The sequence below is a fragment of the Embiotoca jacksoni genome, unplaced genomic scaffold (assembly GCF_022577435.1).
Source record: "Embiotoca jacksoni isolate LCO1_2020_lvr unplaced genomic scaffold, fEmbJac1.0.p SCAF_34, whole genome shotgun sequence".
Classification (NCBI taxonomy): domain Eukaryota; kingdom Metazoa; phylum Chordata; class Actinopteri; family Embiotocidae; genus Embiotoca; species Embiotoca jacksoni.
The window spans coordinates 3,292,123-3,312,464 of record NW_027185386.1 but is presented as its reverse complement, the minus strand read 5'-3'; the positions used below and the strand labels follow the sequence as shown (position 1 = coordinate 3,312,464).

The window sequence follows — 20,342 nt, the reverse complement described above, 5'->3', positions numbered from 1 at the left end:
CCTCCCTTTTCCTGTTGTGGAGGAGTGAAGCAGTGAAGGAGTGCGGCGTGGGCGTCTGTGTTGGATGCACACATGTATCATTAGGAGTCATTAAGCACAAATTATACAGAGAGAGAGACAGATGCTGCTGCTGGAACATTGTTCTGCAGCCCGGAGAGAGGAGGAGGAGGAGAAGGTGCTGCTGGAGGAGTTAATCTAATACATGTATAGTGTGATTAAAGGAAGAGCTTCATGGCTGTTGACGTTTCAGATGAATGTGAAGCTCAGCGAGAGGATATTAAACGGAGCGGAGACACAAAGAGTTAAAAGTCCAAATCCATCAGAAGGAGATCTCTCTCTCTTCCTCCTCCTCCTCCTCCTCCACCCCCCCTCTCTTCCCTCGGCTGCTGGCTGCCTCTCTCACCACCTGTTAGTGCGGACCCCTCGTGCACTGACATCCACTTGTTTGTGTAGGAATCTCCTCCACTCACACAATCAGAGGTAAGAACAATGCTTTTTATTTTTCTCCTCCGTTTTTCTCGCCTCATGTCGCTGCAGAATTTTCACTTCTCAATTTCTTTTTTTTTTTTTTGGTGAGATTTCAGTCTCTGCCTCTCCCTCTCTCTCTGCTCTCTCTTTTTATGTCTATGTGGTCACGTGAGGGCTGGAAAGTAGATTTAAATGACTTTATTTTATATTTTATTGCACTTTATTGGACGCTTTAATTACAGTTCAAACTGTATTTAATAATTACATTTCAGATTTGAATTTTAAGTGATCAAAACAAACAATAGGTACTTGTATGGTAGCTCTTACATGCTTTTATTTATGTGTATTTATGTATTTTTCTTATTGTGTTTGAATGTTTGAAGCTTTTTTTTTTTGCACAGAAACATCCGACAAGTGAACGTAATGTGATGTTGTGGCTGTAAAACTGTCTGCTAACAGCAGGAGAGGTGTAAATATGTCATTGTTGTCCATGTTATTTATGATTTAATAAACAGAAATCCAAATGGATGCGTATTTATTACCAAAATCTTTACTGGGCGTATATGCATGTCTGCGGGTTAAACTGGACAAATTTGGATTATAGTAAATACAACACAGTAAGAAAAAAATAAAAAAAAATGTAAATGCCTCATATTTAATGTTACAATACCTTATAATACTTAAAAAAGAAATGTATTGCCTGGCAGAGGTAGAAAAGTTGCCTTAGAGTGTAATACCACTGAGGGCCACAAGGGGCTTCGATGTTTCCAATAGACTCCCATTGAAAAAGCACATGTTATTTAACTTTTAGGCAAAAAAGAAAACTGAAGACCTGAAGGATTAGTAGAAGCATGTAGGAGGAAAAGATTTCAACTTAAACATTACATTTGTCTATAAAATGTGAAATAAATAAAAACATTTCAGTCCAAATGTCCTGATGGAGTTCTGCAGGAAAATGCTTCGTACCAGGCTGTAAACGTGTTTATTTCTTCTGAAAACATGTTTATTTCTGCCGTAAAGTTTTAAAATGGAGGTCAGTAGTCGGTGAACTACTGCTGCTAACGAGCTAACGGCTAAGCAGCTAGCCAATGCAGATCCTGCTAACATTCATCTTAACGTCCGGAAGCGATTGTGTTCCCTGGTGTGCCTCTCCGTCGGCTGCAGCGTTTGTTTCCGTGTATCTTATTTTAGTTAAGTTTGTTGTTATTTCGCTCACTGAATATTTTTTTTTCTCCGCTGAGAAAACAGCTTCTTTTCTTTTCCGTTTCTCTGCCAAACTGATTTCCTTTGATCAGCTCTGCGTATTGATTAACATGCAGCTGTTGGTGGATATGAATTGTAATGTGGTGCTTTTCGGTGGCTGGAGATTTCCAGATCCCAGAGAGGAGAATTTTGGCAGAAGAAGTGAATTTAATTATAGTTACGACGACCTTGAGCTGAAACACTGCGTCAGTCTGCTGAGATTACAGAAATAATTCAAAATAATGATGTGGAAAGTCAAGACGCAAAGAATCAGAATAATGGTCGTGGAAAAGGTGATGAAGACGACGTATTATAGTAGTTTGTCAAAATAATGAACTTTTACTTTGAATGAATTGTTTTAATTAATTTCTCTGATTCCAGCTTCTTTAATCGGAATGTTTTCTGGCTCCGTGTTAAGAAACAGAATATCTTCGGGATGGAAACTGTTGGTCTGGAAAGATTTAATTAATTCAACTTATTGTTATGGCAGGGAGGGGTAAAGACTCCATTACCCACAATCCTCTGAGCACAGGTGCTTTTTACATGGCGTTCCTGTTGTAGGTGTTCACCAAACTGAAATCTAGTGTCCATGGGTTCTCGAGCTCGTCCAAATATGGTCACTCCTGGCTCCAAGGAAGCAAGATGGCGACCGCTGAAATGCCACAAAATCCTCCACACTTCTCCTCATTTAATGTTTTATTCAGGGAACTTCCTGATTTTGTGTTGAAATACTGCAGTCAAAAAGAAAAATTATTGTATTGAATTGTAAAAATTCAGTTTGCTAAATGATCAATCAACACTTCATGTTCACTCCGAACCATCAGACGTTCTCTCATCTATCAGTGAATCGTTCTGAAAATGAAGTCATCCTAAAATCCCACTGATTCTCAGGGGACTTCTGAACTGCAGTCCATCATCTTATCGATTGTGTTCCGCATCCATGTGGTGATGCCAAAGCAGCGTAAACAGCAGCGCTGCCAGGAATAATCAATAAGTTGCTGTCGTGACGATGTGATCTTTTAATGCTCCTCACCTGCTGCTGTCACACCGAGGAGGGCAGGTGAGTGGGGGACTGTTAATGCAGATGGTGAATACCTGCAGTGGGGAGGAGGAGGAGGAGGGAGGAGGAGGGAAGGGAAGGGTAGGGGGGCGGAGGGGGGCTGCAGCAGCGAGTGGTAGTTGAGATGAGTCGGCGAGGAGGAAACAGAAGCATTTCATGTGTCTTCATTAACATAATGTGCTGAGTTTCACTCTCCTCCTCCCGTAAACCCACCGTGACTGAATCCATCATGCGCCGCAGATTCCTTTTTCATGTGGGAGAATGTTTCCGCTGATAAACGCCGCTTCCTGCCTAAATGAAACAGGCGGTCACACACGTAGTCACAAACACACACACACACACAGCGGCGGCAAAGATAACGAATAATGAACAGGAAGAGTCCAACTTCAGGGACGGACTCCCGCACGTTGTTATTCACCAGGACGACTGTGAGGCTCCTCAGTGACATAAAATCACAACAAATTAATAGTTATAACTCTGAGTCTCATAAAACTGACTTCATGTCTTGTAATTAAATCAAAATGACTCCAATTTTAAACGCAGTGTGGTACGTAGACGCGAAATAAAAGTGGATGTCGCCTCCAGGTGAAAGTGAAGCCTTAAAAGTGTAATGCCACTGAGGGCCACTAGGGGCTAGTGCAAAAACCCTTCTGTCTCCAATAGACTCCCGTTCAAAAATCCTCAACTTCTCTCCTGAAATACAAAGTCAGTAACCGTTCAGTCGTCTATTTGAATTAAACTTCGTCCACAGAGCGTCGTGAAGACCTAGCGTGTTACGTTTTGGTCCAATCGGACGATGCGATTGGCAAAATATCTGACATTTTGATGGATATTGTTTCGCTTGTAAAGTCAAAACAGATCGACGAATCAGAATTTACTGAACAACGTAAGATTGAAAACGTCTTTAGAAGTTTTGCGACGATTCAGTCGGTCTGTTGCCGAGATGTTGAAAAAAGGTTTAAAAAAAAACAATTTTTTTTTTAAATTTGACATTTTTGGAACCACACATTTCTTGAAATGTAAACATAAGACTTTACTGTATTTCATGAGAGAACTTGATGCTTTTTAAATGAGAGTCTATTGGAGACAGCCCCTAGTGGCCCTCAGTGGTAATTACACTTTACAGTACTTCTGCATTGGCTTTACTTTTCAGACCTGGAAACTTTGTCCACTTTCATATACAATCTATTACACACTGGCCTTGATATCAGGTTGGATTTTTTTGATTAGCAGAATTGAAATTAAGACTTTCAGACCAACATCTGGTGAAAAATGTCGAGTCCTCCGACAACAAAAAAAACGCCACAAACATCGTTACCATTAACCTGCCGATATGTGGCCGATTATAACTGCAGCATTTCCAGTCCTGTTAATTTTATTTCGAAGTACAAGTGTGCACGGATCAGCGCTTCTTTCAGCCAATCAGAACCCAGCAAAAACACAGCAGGTTTCTTCTTGGATGGCAAATTAAAAAAAAACTTGAAACCACACGAGTAACGAGGTCTTTACGTCGGTCTTTACGTTGGTCTTTACGTCGCTGATGTGAAAATAGGAGAATGGAATTGAAGATTTGTGAAACCCAGTGAAGAAGAGTCCAGTCTTTGATCCGCCTCTTCACTCCATCCACACTTCGCACCGTCGACGGGCCTCCGCCTCCTTACGGACGCCCTGCTGAGGGTTTAATGGAGAAAATGGTTACACATGCTGTGAAACATCTCCCGTTCAGAGTCGGTCTCTCCCGCTGGTTCTACGTCTTCACGTCCTCGAACATCTCATTCGTCATCTGGCTTCACCACCGAAGGACGAATCAGCAGGGAGTCGGTAACGAGGAGTCCTCTCAGTCACTCCGGCACCACCAGACTCTTCGTCAGCTTTCAGTTTCTCATCTGCAGCGGCAGGTTCTTCACAACAATTTGATCACTGAATGAAATATTGGATCGTGTTCCTGATGTGACTCCTGCAGTGGAGCTGGAGAGAGTTGATTACCACCAGACACGACGAGAGGCTCGAACCCGTTACCGCATCCCACTTTAACTGAAAAAGACAATCCGGTGCTCCTCTCTGCCGAGATAAATTACATTCAGCCCGGTTGCTGGCGAATACATTAGACTCCACAAGCCTAGGAAAGAAATCATTTTGTTCTTGTCTCATTCAAAACTCTGTCTGAGCTTCCTGAACGTGAACAAATCTACAACAAAGCAGCAAAACTTCCCCACAAAACCAAAATGTACTTAATTAAAGTGAAACGTTGGCGCAAAATTGGACTTTTTGACATCTTATCTTGCTGTAAAAATTGTAAGAGCTTGAAAATTTTTCGCAAAATAACCTTAAAACTTCACAAGTATGAGAAGACAAAGTAAAAAAAACAAAAAAAAAACAGTTAAAAGTAAAATTACACAGTCCCTCCAGGATGTTGCAGAATTGGTTTTTTTTGTGATTGTTGCATCATTCTCAAAAATGTTGATGCAATTTTAATGTTGGCGGTGATGTCGGGGGTTCATCCTCAGGAGAACATGGTCGGACCCTCAGACCGACATCCATCTGGAGCCACGCCGCTACCGCTAACCTTTGCGTCCGTCTCCATCAGTTATAATTCATTTATTTAACGGTCCGCCTGGTGCCCCTAATCGATCTCACACACCTTGAGGCGCGACCTTCGAAGGTCATCCCGCAAGCAAAATACCACATTTACTCTTCATTTAACGGGTTTCTATCCGGACGTAAAGCAAATCTCAGCAGAGTTTCGAGAAAATCAGACAAAGACAATGAAACTAATAATGACTAATTTCTACATCATTACGAGACCACCAGGAGCCAATTCCCCAGTCGGGGCCATTAAAGCGCTGCAGAGGAAAGCAGGACAGTCTCCTGTTCGTGTTTGATTCCTTTGCACTTAATTGCTTTTACTCTTAAAACGGATACCGAAACTCTTCGGCCTCCGCCGAGTGTAAAAACCCTGCTGCTGTGTTTCCAGATGTTCTTCAAATCCAAAGTGTTTCCTGTCGTGTTTGATGTGCGTGAACAGAGGCGAAGAGATATTAGCGGAGCTCAGTGGAATAATGATCGCCGTAGTGACGCCTGTGTACTCGGAGGTCGAGTTTTCACGGCGTGCTTTGACTACATTAGGAAGTGATTTATGGAGCTTATTACGCCTGTTGAGCTCGCTGCTGTGTTGTTGTCTGGTTGATTCCAGTGAGACTGCAGCCGGCGGAGGATTGCTGTTGCAGCTGCATGTTTTATGGCCGGCAGTCTGTTGTCGGGAGTCCCCGGAGTCCCAGAGGCAGCATTCGGTGTTTTTATGCTCCACATATCTGGAACAAATTCCCAGTTCTTTGAAAACTTTGCTGTTTTTTGTTTTTTTGCTGCCGGAATTATATTCCCTGATACCTCACTGAGCTGCAGCTTTTATTCTTCGACCTGTATACTTTTTAAAGTCGGCTGCTGGAGTTGACACTATCACTGTTCCTCCCTGTAAAGCCTCCTGGATGCCGACTCATCTGTCACATCGAGTGTGAAGACTGCGGCTCCTCGACGAGAACTGAGCGGCAGATTTACTTAAGAAAGATCAGCGCCAGGCCCGTTTTACACGTAAATGCGATTATGAGCCACGGAGATGAATTTCTATGGTAAATAAAGGAAGTTACTTGTAGAATATTTCACTGATCTTCGCAACATACATCTCTGAAGGAAAATAATATATTTACCCTAAAAGTTCTAGAGACTGCTTTGTTTTAATCGGGACACGCGGAGTCCCACAAGGCTCCGTTTGAGGGATCCAGAAACATCGATATCTCACATGATGGCAAAACCAACCTCCACCTTTTCCAGCTGTCAGGTGCTGAATGCTCCAGTCAGATAAACTATACGTTTAAAATCACAAAAGAACACTTTGTACCACAGAACAGTGTGTTTGTCCACGTCGTACTCGTTGCGTTTTCATGCATTGAATCTGACCGTTAACCAACGTGAAAGAGAAATATTAAGTTTTAGCCCGATGATCGGATCTTCATGTGTCACAAACACTCCTCATTAAACTGTCAGACACCTGCAGCCGGCCCGGCGTCCAGGCTGCGTTTCCATTAAGATGAGCAATCGAACGGTAGGAGTTGGCGCTGCATCGTTTTCCTGTAACGAATCCCAAACATTGCAGAGATGCTCTGACAGGAAGAAGAGGAAAATGTTAAACTGTCAGATGGAGAGCTGCGGTCCGCTTCAACGACCGGCGTGTCCTACAACCCGGTTATTAATAACATGAAACCAGCCGCCGTTCATAGAAGCTACGTGTTCAGCTCGGTTTGTCTTCAGATTGGGTCGAATTATACTGAAGTCTGTTTTGGAGTAATGATCCTTCAGGCTTTTTTATTAAAGCCATAATGGGGATCTAGAAGTGGAATTAGTCTTGAATTGTTTGCTGGCGATTCAACACTTGTTTGTCTTCACCTAATCAGGCCAGTAAAGGTGCCAGACTTCGATAGTTTCACGGCAAAAATGGTATTGTAATTTGGTACCAAATTTAGAAGCCCAAGCTTCGTCCACACGAACAAGTTTTTGTTTTCCAACACAAAACTTTTGCTCCGTTTACGCAGCGTTAAATCCGATAAGCGTCATTGTTTGCTTCTACTTGGGCTGTACTTGAGTTCATCTTTGTTAAATCTTCCAACAAGGACTTATCTATAAGTAAATCTGACGTTATTTCAATCAGCTCTGTTTGTGTTTAGATTATCCTGAAGTCTCTGCAGACGGTTAAAGAGGTTTTAAATCAAACCAACAGTATAATTATAATTAAAGTGTAATTATACCGATGACACACTGAGAGGAGTAAAAAAACAGTCCAGGATAATCAAAGAAAACAACACAATTATAGGTTCTCATATGTTCTGGTGTTTCTTTCTTTGGGATTCATTTTCTTTTCAGTTAACAGATCTTCAGCAAGTTTTCATATTTATCTTCTTTAATAAAATATTTCTGCTGGAAAGTCCAATTTGTATGACTAATACTGTAATTTATTCATTTCAACTCTGATCTCTCTACTGAATAAAGAATGGGATGCAACTGTCTTATTTGGTTCAAAGCAAGGCGGTATGAATCCCAATGTAGATATTTGCTGATGGCAACACTCTCGAAGAAAACTAAACTTACCCAGATTAAACTCAACCAATCTAAAGCAAAATAAAACTAAACAAAAAAAAAATTGAAAATAAACTGAATTCCAAGTAAAGCAAAACTGAACTGATTCTTTTTTCTTCATCTGCTGATGAAGCTCATGTTATTTGATTAAAAAGCTACAGCCAGAAAATGACTTGATGCTGAGATTGTTTTGTTCAGTAATCTTGTGTGTTTGTGTGTTTGTTTGTTTTTGTTTGTTTGCTCAGACTCTATGACGGTGCGGAGAGATAAGAAGCTCTCCATCTCCATCCAGGAACACATGGCCATAGACGTCTGCCCCGGCCCCATCAGACCCATCCGAGCCATCTCTGCCTACTTCCCCCGCCTCTCCCCCACCTCCCCCACCCCCGTCTCCCCGAACCCCGCCGTGACCCCGAACCCCGCGTCCTCGCCGCTGGCCCTCAGCCCCCGTTCCGTGGCCTCCGGGATGGGCGGGTCTCACCTCCTGTCGCCGCTGCTGGCCCACGGCAGGCCGGGAGGGGGCGGAGTCAGGGGCGGGGGCGGGTCTCTGTCCCTGACGAGCAGCATGGACACGTCGGTGGAGATCAACAGCTCCGACAGTGACGACTGCAGTGAGCCTCACTGTTGGCATGTGTCTGTCTGTGTCTGTGTGTCTGTCTGTGTGTGTGTGTGTCTGTACATCTGTACACATCTGCAGGTGACGAGGCTTCTTCACACGACGCCGCATGATATTTCTCATCGAGTCTGTTTCCACATGTTTCACGAGCTCTGACTAAAATGTCGACCCAACAGGAAGCCGATCTGACAGCATTAAAGGCTGTAGATGAGTTCAGTTCCTCTAAAAGTTCAGAGAGTGTTCCTGAACGCAGCACAGCGATGCAGCAGGAAGCAACATGAACGTGAACATTTGTGATGTCACCACGGACTTAAAACTGGAGCAGAGAAACATCAGAATTTGGGGAACAAAATCTGCAACTCACCCAGTTGCAGCCAACTGTAGTGTTCAGTGTTCCTGAGCCCATGCAGTCATTTTCACCCACAGAATCATGGCTGTTTTTAAAGCAAGCACAAGAGTAAAATGCTGATTGGAAATTGGAGTGAAAAGACAATTCAGAAGCTGTTGAGAATCTTCACGTTATGTTTTCTTCGATATCACAGAGATCCAGAAGGAGTCGTCTGAAACTCGGCGGGCTCATTACGAACAGGAGCCGCTGACGGATCATTCAGCTGCTTTTAACGGCATCGATTCCACTGAATTTGATGAGCTCACAGAGTGCAGCAGCTTTATTTTCAACAGGTTTATGTGTTTCCATCAGATTAACACGAACGTGTTCCTCTTCCTCATTCACAGCCTTCATAATCCCTCAGATCTCCCCGTTAAGATCCAGTCTGTTGTTGTTGCATCATGGCGCTGCAGGCGGATTCTTTTTTGTTCTTTTGGTGAATCATTTTATTGACTGGAGGCTCGGTGGATTGGAAGCCGCAGATGTCTTCACCACCAATGTGCTTATTTACACTTTAAACAACAAAATGTTGTCTCTATCTGGTAAATGTGAGTTTATCGTCGGCGTGTTGTGCAGATGAAATGTTGGTGAGTCTGCAGGAACGTTACGAATCCTCCTCAAGGATGCTGCAGCAGCAAAAACGCCAAAATGAAACAACCTGAGGTCCAGTGAACCGCAGCACCTCCTTAATAATTCAACGGGTTTATGTTAAAATAATATTAATGATGCAGCTCACACAGACACATCTGCTGAACGTCGGAGTGTGTGTGATGAGGCAGCAGACTGCAGCTGAAACATGATCTGTGCTGCACGGATGTCTGAACCGGGCCGATCGCCACTCCAGAATAAATTGTGATGAAAGGCTGCGTGCACCGATCCAAAGAAAACACCAATTAGTTTCCATATCCGTGACAACATGTGTTTGTTCTGTTGTTTCTTCGGAGCTTCTCACTAACGAGGCTTCAGACGGATCGACAGTCGGCCTCCTGCATCTCTTTGATCAAACATTAAAGACGTTGATCAGGGTTTCGATCTACGCAGAGATTTCAGAGCAGCGACGTCAGCAGGAGGGTTTGTGGTCGTCTCTGCCTCGAGCTGCTGTAAGTAGGAGTAAGTGGGTGGAAGCAGAATGAAAAAAGCACCAAAAGATTGTGTGCTCCGGACTGCAGAGGAATCAGCAGAGAGAAGAAACAGCAGCAGGATTTTACCAACACTCTGGCGTAAAGTCCAGTTTTCAACAATGTTTCTCTGCAATTAAAAGTACTTATGATACAGGATCCTAAATATATTAAAAGCCACTATGATAGTTAATAATATGTTCATCACTTTAATGTTGCAGCCACAGACTGTTTATAAAAATGTTTTCCAGGTCTGAAAAGTGAAGCCAATGCAGAAGTGCCTTAAAGTACGATACCACTTTCAATTCAATTTTATTTTATTTATAAATTATGAAGTGCTTACAACAGAACTTCACAGCATTTTACAGAGGAATTCAACAGTTCCCATGTAAACTAGGTGGGAAAAACCTTCACTTTTAATGGGACAAAAAACGCCAACAGAAGGAAGGAAAAACTCTCTTTTAACAGGAAGAAACCTCAAACAGAAGGAAGGAAAAACTACCAGCAGGGGTTTGTGGGTATTTCTGATGTTATAAATAAATCCTTTCATTCACAGTGTATGTATCAGCGTATGTTACATAAGAGTTCTGGCAGAACGGCCGGTTCTGTTTGTGTTTGTTGCATTAACATGTTCACACATCTTCACGCTGCCTGTGTGTTTGATTGTGTGTGTGTGTGTGTGTGTGTGTGTGTGTGTGTGTGTGTGTGTGTCTCCTGTTAAGAGGATTTGTAGATTTGTTGACGTGCGTCGTGCCCTGTTGAGAGTCCTCTGATCGTCTCAACGCTTCAGAAGCGTCTTTATTCTGCAGCTTGCCTTTAATTAGGCCTGACAGATGTCGACGTGTTGATCCGTGTCGTGTGTTTTTTCTTTTAATCCGTCTCCTTCCTCTCCGCAGCCGCTCTAGGAACGCTGGAGTTCGAGCTGCGCTACGAGCGGAGCTGCAGCGAGCTCCACTGCACCTTGCTGCGGGCCAAGGTAACGACACCAATACTCCCCGTCCGCTTCTGGTCATCCAAACGAGACTTGTGTGTCTGTTTTCTGGGAATATTCAGAAACAAGGAAGAACTTTAAGACTCGATACCAGATTATGTCCCAACACTGAGAAACAGGACTGATTCTCTGTTCATGAAATGTTTAATAGAAGGTTTTAAGTTCATGTTTTCCCACATTGTTCATATATATTTAGTTAAAATTTGTTGTTTATGGTCATAAATTTTGCAGTACTGAAGTCAGTTGAAGCCATTAACCGTGGAAGAACACCATTGAAATGCGGTAGAACCAATCAATCAATCAATCAATCAATCAATCGATCAATCAATCAATCAACCAACAGGGATGTCACCTGTTTCTTTGTGAACGTTTTAAAGCCTCGATTTAGGTATTTTGGCCTTCGCAATCTTGTTTTTTTTGGAGCTAGAAGTGACCATATTTGGACGAGATGGGGAGAAGCAAGCGGTGGATTTGACTCAGAACCACAATGTTCGCAGTGTAATACCGCCGAGGGCCACTAGGGGCGGTCTCCAACAGACTCTCATTGAAAAAGCATCAAGTTCTCTCCTGAAATACAAAGTCAGTAAATGTTTTTCACAAGTCGTTATGGTGCCATTAGATAATAAACTTGATACTTTTTCAATGAGAGTCTGTTGGAGACAGCCCCTAGTGGCCCTCGGCGGTATTACACCTACACCTGAATGCTGAATGTTTTTTCAGTGTAGATTTAGATTTATTGATGCGCTCAGACCTGTGACATCATCGGCACAGACTGTGGATGTGGCTTCATTCCTCAGATATGAATACCATCAATGTTCATCAGCTGACGGTGCATCTCAGTGCTGCTTCGCTGAGTCATCCATCTCGTTGACCCGTAAGCACAGAGTCCCTCGGCAGGTGTTGGGAGTCAGGAGTAAGTGAAGATACGAAGCTTGGTGTGAAAAGCAGATGTCGAGTTCAGGGCGAAAGAAAAATGCTGCTGGGAGAAATGATTTCACTCCGTAATCCGATATCTGTTTCTACTGAGCTGCCTCCAGGACATAGTCAGTCTCTGACTAAAGATGTCGCTTTTTCAGGTTTTATAATTTATGATCCACTGAACATCGAGGCCAATGTACCCGGATAGAAATGTTCAAATTTCAAGGATTTGTTTTTATTATTTTGTTTCCAGGATGTTGAAGAACGTTCTCTTAAAACCTTTTAAAAATGAAAGGTTTTTAAAGCACATCGTTCTCTAAAATAATGACTTCCTGGAAAATCTTGCTGCTGAAAACATTTCAAGAATTGGATCATAATGTTTCTGACAGCAGAATGAGAAACACTTTAGAAAAGGCAACACAAACTATTTTCAGAGAACGATCTTTAAGAAGAACATTCAGTGAACAAAAAAACCAACTTCCTGCGGAAAACATGACTGCAGAATATTCTCTGAGCATTTTTACAGAAAAACATTTCTTAAGGACGTCAGTATGTCTCCCAGAGCTGCTGTTTCCTGGTAGCTCCGAGGTCTTTAGATGTTAATGACACAAAAAACAACATGTGCCCCCAAAACATTAGAGAGAAGGGCCCCTAAAGGCCACTCGTATTGGCTATAAACTTTATATAAAAGTGTTCGTAGCTTCCAGGTCTGAAAAATGAGGCCGATGCAGAAGTGCCGTAAGCTGCAATAACACCGTGTGCCACTAGAAGTCAATAAACTATGAAGTCAATAAAATGTCTCCAGCAGTTATCTCGGTGTAAAAAATACCTGTTTTTGAGGTCTGTTTGATTGACACACCTGTGGTCCAGTCAGGTTACACTTATCGGTGGGCGGGACGTAGTATCGCCAGCTTTCCAATCAGATCGGTCAGATCCACCGCTGACTCCGCCCCGAACTCATCCAAATATGGTCACTTCCTGCTCTAAACCACTCCGAACTAGCAAAGATGGTGACGGCCAGAATCTGAACTGGAGGCTTCATAAAGTTCACAAACCAACGACTTGAGTCACTGATGGTTGCTGATTGGTATTTTCACATTTTTAAAAAGACCACTAAAAATACATATAAACCCCGTGTGCAGAACATTGGACCCCCGTTCTTCAATCTTAGACTAGAATCAGTCTCGAACTGAAGAACTAAACCTTTTAAAGCTACTAATATTTCTCCTCATCTTGACTTCACCGCCACTAAAATGAAATTTTATTCAGGCTTAGGTGTTTGGGCTTCTCTCACGCTGCACCTGAATTTGGTTACTCCACTTGATGCAGGTCGGACAGCGGCACGCGTTTGGAGTGCAGTGGTACCAACAAAAGAAAAACATTACGGGAAAGCACACTGATAGAAACACGAGTGGGGTTAAAATTGCTTCATTATCTCGGGGATGGGAGATAATCTGAGCGCCTGCTGTCACTGAGCTCCGGTGTTTTCTTGGTTTGAGTACGTACTTGAATTTCAATGATTTCCCTCCCGGCAGCGGCTCATTTCTGCAGCAGCAGAGAGAGGAGCTGCTTCAGACCTGAGCAGGTGCATTAACTCAGCTGTCTGTTGGGCGGGTACTGCTCAGTTCGTGCAGAGGAGAGCTGAGATTCATGTGATATCTGTAATGTCAGATAAAATACAAACCGCTGTTCAGGAACGTTTGAATTGTTCGGCAGAGTAATCCAAAATTTCAAAGGTAGAACATAAAAAGATGACGAGGCAGGTTTTTGTTCTGGCAGTGAAAAGATGCAGTTTGACCAAACATATCAACGTACCGGATGAAAATATAACTTTTTTAAAATTTATTTTCAAAAATTTTTCATACTATACTTGTCTCCTTCTATGTATATGGTTGTCATGGTTACTGTTGTTATTCTTGTCTATTGCGAGGCTAACGGAAAAAGCTAAGCATTACAAGGGTTAACAAAAACTACGACAAAAAAAGAATGTTTGTATTATACATACATATAATACATATTTTACTCGTCAGAAACAAAACAAACAAAATACGAAACAACTTTTGAAAATGACAACTGTATTAAAATGTTAAAAAAAACACGATCTGTGTGCTGTTAAACTCTTTTAGTGGTGAATAAAAAAGATGTGGATAAGCTTCCACTCTGGTTTCATGGTGCATTGCTGACACCATTAAATAAACAAAAATGTACATTTGACATCGCAGGAAAGAAGTCAGTGTCATGAATGAAAGATACATAATCGTTTCTGTCAGATGTGAGATTGGATTTGACTCCAGGCACATTGAGAAGGTCACAGTCTTCATCATCCCGCGGCCTCATTAAAAATGGTGAAGGGGGAAAATTATTCCCAGAAAAAAAATCTTTGCGGCTGCAAATGTCAAAGCTGTTGAAAGACATTTAGGAGCAATTTCTCATGATGATCTGCTGCTGCAGGTGAGGTCAAAAGATTTAAATCAGGTGTTTGATCTGGTCTTGAGGAAAAAAAAATCCTCTGTGCTGCTGTCTCATTTATTTTTATTCTTCTGAATCATTGATACCAGGAGAGACTCTCAGAGATCTTATCCACAAGTATGAGGCGTGAATGTCAGGAATCACAGATTATACAGGATGATTTATAATCATCTGCGGACTGTCGTGTCCAGTTCACTGGTAAGAGAAGAGAAAGGTTTCTAATTCAGTTTTCTGTCTAAATAAAAAACATGAGAAAATTCTTTACTCAAATACAACCGTTGAAAACACTAAAACACAATAAATAGAAATTTCTGCAGAAAAATGTCCTAGCTGACGCTGTGCTCCATGTTTCCTGAGATGTTGTGAATTTTCAAATTAAAAGCCCTCATTTCAAATTAAAAGCCCTCTCGTGTTTCATACTTAGTCAGGCCAAAAAGTATATTTTGACCTTGTTCTGTTTGGGTCTATTTCCTGATTTTACAATTTACTTCTACCAGTGCCCCTTAAAAATAGCCTGTTTGGCGGTATGATTGTCCAGCTTGTGGTATTGCTGTGTAGTTTTCTTGAGAACATCTCGCCGTACTTGAAAACCTGCTTGACTACATCTGCTGCGATGCTCTGTAGAACTGCGGCTGTCACATTTTTATTAAACTTTATTAACATTTAATTTGTTGCATGTTCAAATCGCACCAAATTTGAGAGTGCACATCTTCGAGTCCCCAGCAACACACTCACCAAGGTTGAAGCAGATGGGACGAACGGTTGTTGAGATATTTGAAGGACAAACAAACATACAAACAGATTCTTTGCAGACTTATACAGACTTAATGAAAATCTTCAAACTAATTGTATCTTGTCACGTTCTCATGCCACCCATTTTTCCTGTTAAAGTCTAAAATAATTCAAATAATACTAGTGATAACTGACAACAGAAACATCTCCACAGTAAAAAATAATGAGTCTCACCTGCTGTCCTCCCGTTTTCTCACTCTCGTGTTGCTTTTTGACTGCAGGGTCTGAAGCCGATGGACTTCAACGGTTTAGCCGACCCGTACGTCAAACTGCACCTGCTGCCCGGAGCCTGTAAGGTGAGACACAACCGCACACCTTAGTGTTGGTGGAATACCGTCTGATAGCAGCGTCACACCGTCGAGGAATCAGCGTATAAACCTCGGAACCAGGAGTGACACACCGTCGGGCACTTTTAGATCTCTGTGTCACTCTGGAGAGGCCGTCTGGTGCTGCTGTGGTTAAAACGGATGTCGGGCTTCATTTCTTTTACGTCTGATTCGGTAGAGTTTCAGCTGGGAGTTTCTAGAATAGAGGCTAGTTTTAGACCTGGTTTTAGACTTGATTTTTGGACAGGTATAGGACTTGGCTTTAGACTACATTGGACTTGTTGAGGACTAGTTTTAGACCTGGTTGTAGACTTGATTTTAAACTTGGTTTTAGGATTTGTTTAGGACTTGTTTTTTTCTCGCCTGCTGTGTTCATAATTCTGCTGCTTTGGATCTCAACTCTAAATTTACTTCTGATACAAACATGGCTATTCAGACTGTTTTAATCTGTATGCTGCTGTGAGTCGTATTAAAACCTTCTTAAATCCTGCACTGAGACACAGCTTCTTTGTTCAGGATGTTCCTTCCAGGGAATTCAGTGGGAGCGCACTCCTCATGTCAGTTTGTGCTGCTGCAACGCTGCGTGATGTGATTAGCAATAATGTAATATTACATCTATTTATGAAGAACCTTTCAAAACAAAGTTGCAAAATGTTTTACACTGATCAGAAAAAAAAAAAATTAAGAACAGACACACAAAATACCAGCAGGAATGTTTTTAAAAGGACATGAGGAAGAGGAAACATGACGGATAAGTGACATACCAAACACAAACAAATAATTCCATTAATTCTGTGTTTTTCATCTTCAGGCCAACAAACTGAAGACGAAGACGATCCGTAACTCACTGAATCCGGTGTGGAATGAAACGCTCACGTACGTTGGGATCACAGAGGAGGATATGCACAGGAAGACGCTCAGGTGTGTGTGATTACCGTGTGTGTGTGTGCGTGAGACACCTCGGAAACGATCCCTGTCCAGTTCGATCGGCTCTCATTTAAGAGCAATTCCTTTCACAGCTGTCAGCCGAGTGCGGGGACACCCTGACATTCAGACGTGGAGCTCCGTCGTCATGTTTCATTAATTTAATTGTCAGAGCTGAAACCTGCTGTGGGAGAAGCTCTGAGCTCCCGCTGAATGTAAGACAGGGGATTCATGAGGCGAACTGATGTTTTCCTGTTTCCCACCCGCTCGTATCTCAGACCTCCTCTCCTCTCTTCTTTAATGAAGTTTGGTGACGTTCTCTACGTGATGCAACCATGACGGATCTTTAAGGAGCTGAAATGTTTTCTGATGATGGATGAATGTTTTCCAGCAGTGAAGATGCAGATGACAGCGACAGGAGGAGAAAGTCTGCAGTCGGAGGTGTGAAATAACTGAGCAGGAAGCTTTTAATTACTGATCTCAGAGCAAACGTTCAGACTCCACTAAACGTGTGTCAAAGCCAACATGTGACTGTGAACGCACCTCTGAAATACTTTGATATGTACAGCAGCTGGAGCCCCACCCCCTCTTTTTTTTTTTTTTTTTTTACAATATCGGTAACGTCTGCGGACTCTTGGGAAAAATGTTGTTCATATAAATAGCATCTCTTTTCAGTTTTTGAAAATTAAATTATCAAAGAATTTTTCCTTCTTTTGTAAATTCTGCCATTTGAATTGTGCTCTGCTGCACTTTCGAGCATAGTAATTAATGCAAATTCAAGCACCTTCAATATTTGCAAGAGCTTGCAATTTTGCTAAATTTTGCAAAAGAATTCCCACGATTTTTCCTCAAAAAACATCAACAGAAGCTCTGCTGAATATTTTACTACATAAAGTCTCCTTTCCAAACAAAACTCTCTGTATTACCAAAAATAAGAGCTCCTTTCCAAATCAAATATGATGCAGAAAAAAAAAACACTAACGTTACTTTACAGTCAAATTAGAAATGACTCAGGGTTCAGAGGTGAAGCGAAGGTTCAGTGACACATTACATGATGATAAAAGTTTATAGACCGTAGCTCTGCAGGTGTCTGACCTTTCAACAGATTTATCTCCAAATCTCCATCTGATTCACCTCATAAATAATAAAGAGGTCAGTCACCCAGACACTCAGACACTCACTGAGTTTTCCAGCTCCTGAATGTCTTTTCTGTGATTATATTTATTATAAACGCTGCAGAAGTTTGGTCACTCGCTCTCAACCTTCTCCTGTCGCCGTTTCCACGTTGTTTACCTCCACATTTAAAATGCTGACTGAGCTGATGCTGCTGCTCCGGGTCCACATCAGGGACGAGGGTGTGTCGACCTCACTAACAGCCAGACGTTTTGTTTTCTGACGTGGTGAATGTCTGTGAGTGTTTCTTTTATTTCACATGGTTGCTGGATTCAGGTTTCGGCTCTATAACCAGTTTGACCTCATGGTGGCGCTGTTGTCTCTCTGTTGCTGTGAACAAATGCGGACATATAAATGAAGAAACTTGTTTTTGTAGTCACATGATGTTGCAGCACCTGGGCGTCAGGTTTACTGCAGAACTGCATTTTATTTTCGTCCACACTCGACCACATTTAGAAAAAAAAAGCATATTTCTTACATCCATTAAATGTCCAAAACATATTTATAGTATTTGTTAGTTGTAAGGTCTCACTCTGAAAAGGCACCTGAATGGAGAAATCATCCCACCAAATGTTTATCTCGAGGTGTTTGACTTCCAATGACTTCGGCCGTTACTCAACGATGGTGCCCCGTGAGGCACGGAGGAGCAAACGTGTGTCAGCGTTCTTTGATCCAACTGAACAGAATCTGACATTTCGCTGTAGAACCGGCAGCTTCTGCAGTTTGATATCGATCGCACCGATGACCTTTTTCAGAGCTGTGGAGGGCAGGAGGATGAAGAGGAGGAGGAGGAGGGTTTCCTCTCCATCCCGTGCTGCTGCTGCTGTTGTCTCAGAGCGTGAGGAGTCCTGTGTCACAGCTGGAAATTTCCGAGGAGCTGCAGTCCTCATTATCGCCCACTTCCGATTCAGTTACAGTCAAACTCTCAAACTCTCACCTGGACGGGTTTAGGTCTGCAGTCCTAAAGATCCAGAACCATCCAGAAACATCCAGAAACATCCAGAGACATCCAGAGACATCCAGAGACAACGAGACGTAAATACAGCAAAGCAGAGAAAATTTAAAACAAGAAATCTAAAAAAAAAATACAATTTTCATGAAGGAGTAACAGAAGGACTTTATTTGGTTTCTGCCTTTATTTCCTCTCCTCTTTATTTCCTCCTGTGTCTCTTCCTCTGTTTCCTAACTCCTGTGTCTCGTCCTGTCCAGGTTGACCGTGTGTGACGAGGACAAGTTGACCCATAATGAGTTAATCGGGGAGTCCCGTGTTCCTCTGAAACGTGTGAAACACGACCAGACGAAACACTTCCACACCTGCCTGGAGCATCCGCCACCGGTAACACACACACACACACACACACACACGCACACACACACACACACACACACACACACACACACACACACACACACACACACACACACACACACACACACACACAGAACTGTACCAGCGAGGACACACATGCATGTCCTTCATCTTCATGGAAAATAAAACAGCAGCCAGTTATGACACATTAACGAGGGCATTTAATTGCGTTGGATAATTCTGTTTTATCTCTGACTTCCTGTTCACATCTCTGCTTCAGCTTCCCTCTCCAACTGCCATGGGTGAAGCCCTGCGAGGAATATCCTGCTACTTACGAGAGGTAAACGTCTCTCCGTCTGTCTGTCTGTCTGTCTGTGAGAGCAGATTAATCACCGATCTGTCTGATGAGGTGACAGCGTGACCTTAAAACCAGCAGGTGTGTTCGTCCTGATCACACACTGAATGTAAAAGTGTTCGTAGCTTCCAGGTCTGAAAAATAAGGCCGATGCAGAAGTGTCTTAAGGTGCAATACCACCGAGTGCCACTAGAGGTCGGCTCCAAAAAGCCTCAGGCTCCATAGACTCCCATTCAACTTCTCTCATCAAATCCAAAGTGAATAAAATGTGTCCATCAGTTATCTCGGTGTTGTTAGCTAAAGTCACTCCTTCTTATTAGTTTTCTGGAGGTCCATCTGAAAATAATCCCTCATTCATTAGAAAAGAAGATTCAAAAAGATGTGCTGGGGGCGTGTCTGTTTGATTGACAGGCCTGTGGTGCAGTCAGGTTACAGCTATTGGTGGGCGGGACGTTGTATTGATCTGTTCGGTTTCTCTTTACATTTTTAAACCTTTCAACCATTTAATTAAATCAGATTAAAATAGAATTTTATCAGGTGAAATTAAAAACATGTATTAAACTCTCTTTAAAGTTTGACCTCATTATGAATATCATCCATTAACACCTGATTAATAATCTAATCAGTCCTGTCTGATTGTTGATGTTAATATTTAATTTTCTTTATTAATTCAGACCTTTAATCAACTTTAATAATGACGATCACCCCTAATTATTGATGCAACAGGTCTCACCTCAGTACTGTACCTTTATTATTGATGTCAGTGCAGTGAAACCGTCTTCTTCGTCATCGTCCTCAAATCTCTAACAGGGACGGTTGCCATGGCGAATAAGTCTCGACTGCTCGACGCTTCTAAATTAATGAATAAAGGGAATCTGCTTCGTCGATGTATTGAGGCTGAACGGGATGACTCGCGCTGAGCCAGAGTCACAGAGGAGGTTCGAAGAGTTTTACATTTAAATTCACCTGTTTTTATTTGTTTCCACGAAGTCTGGAGATAAAGGAACGTGTTGATTCACTGAGCTGCTCTTCAAACTTTAATTAGACTTCGTTAGAAACCAGAACG

General features: G+C 42.3%; 1 protein-coding gene across 1 annotated transcript in view; it reads left to right on the top strand.

Annotated features, from left to right (window-relative positions):
• Window positions 1-20,342, top strand: part of doc2a (double C2-like domains, alpha) — a 33,499-nt gene continuing 13,157 nt past the window's right edge. Inside the window, exons 1-7 of the mRNA XM_069165565.1 lie at window positions 1-480; window positions 8,143-8,508; window positions 10,916-10,995; window positions 15,411-15,485; window positions 16,327-16,436; window positions 18,822-18,948; window positions 19,202-19,261. Coding sequence (XP_069021666.1) covers window positions 8,148-8,508; window positions 10,916-10,995; window positions 15,411-15,485; window positions 16,327-16,436; window positions 18,822-18,948; window positions 19,202-19,261 — 813 coding nt within the window. The 5' untranslated portion in view covers window positions 1-480; window positions 8,143-8,147. The remainder of the gene's footprint in view (window positions 481-8,142; window positions 8,509-10,915; window positions 10,996-15,410; window positions 15,486-16,326; window positions 16,437-18,821; window positions 18,949-19,201; window positions 19,262-20,342) is intronic.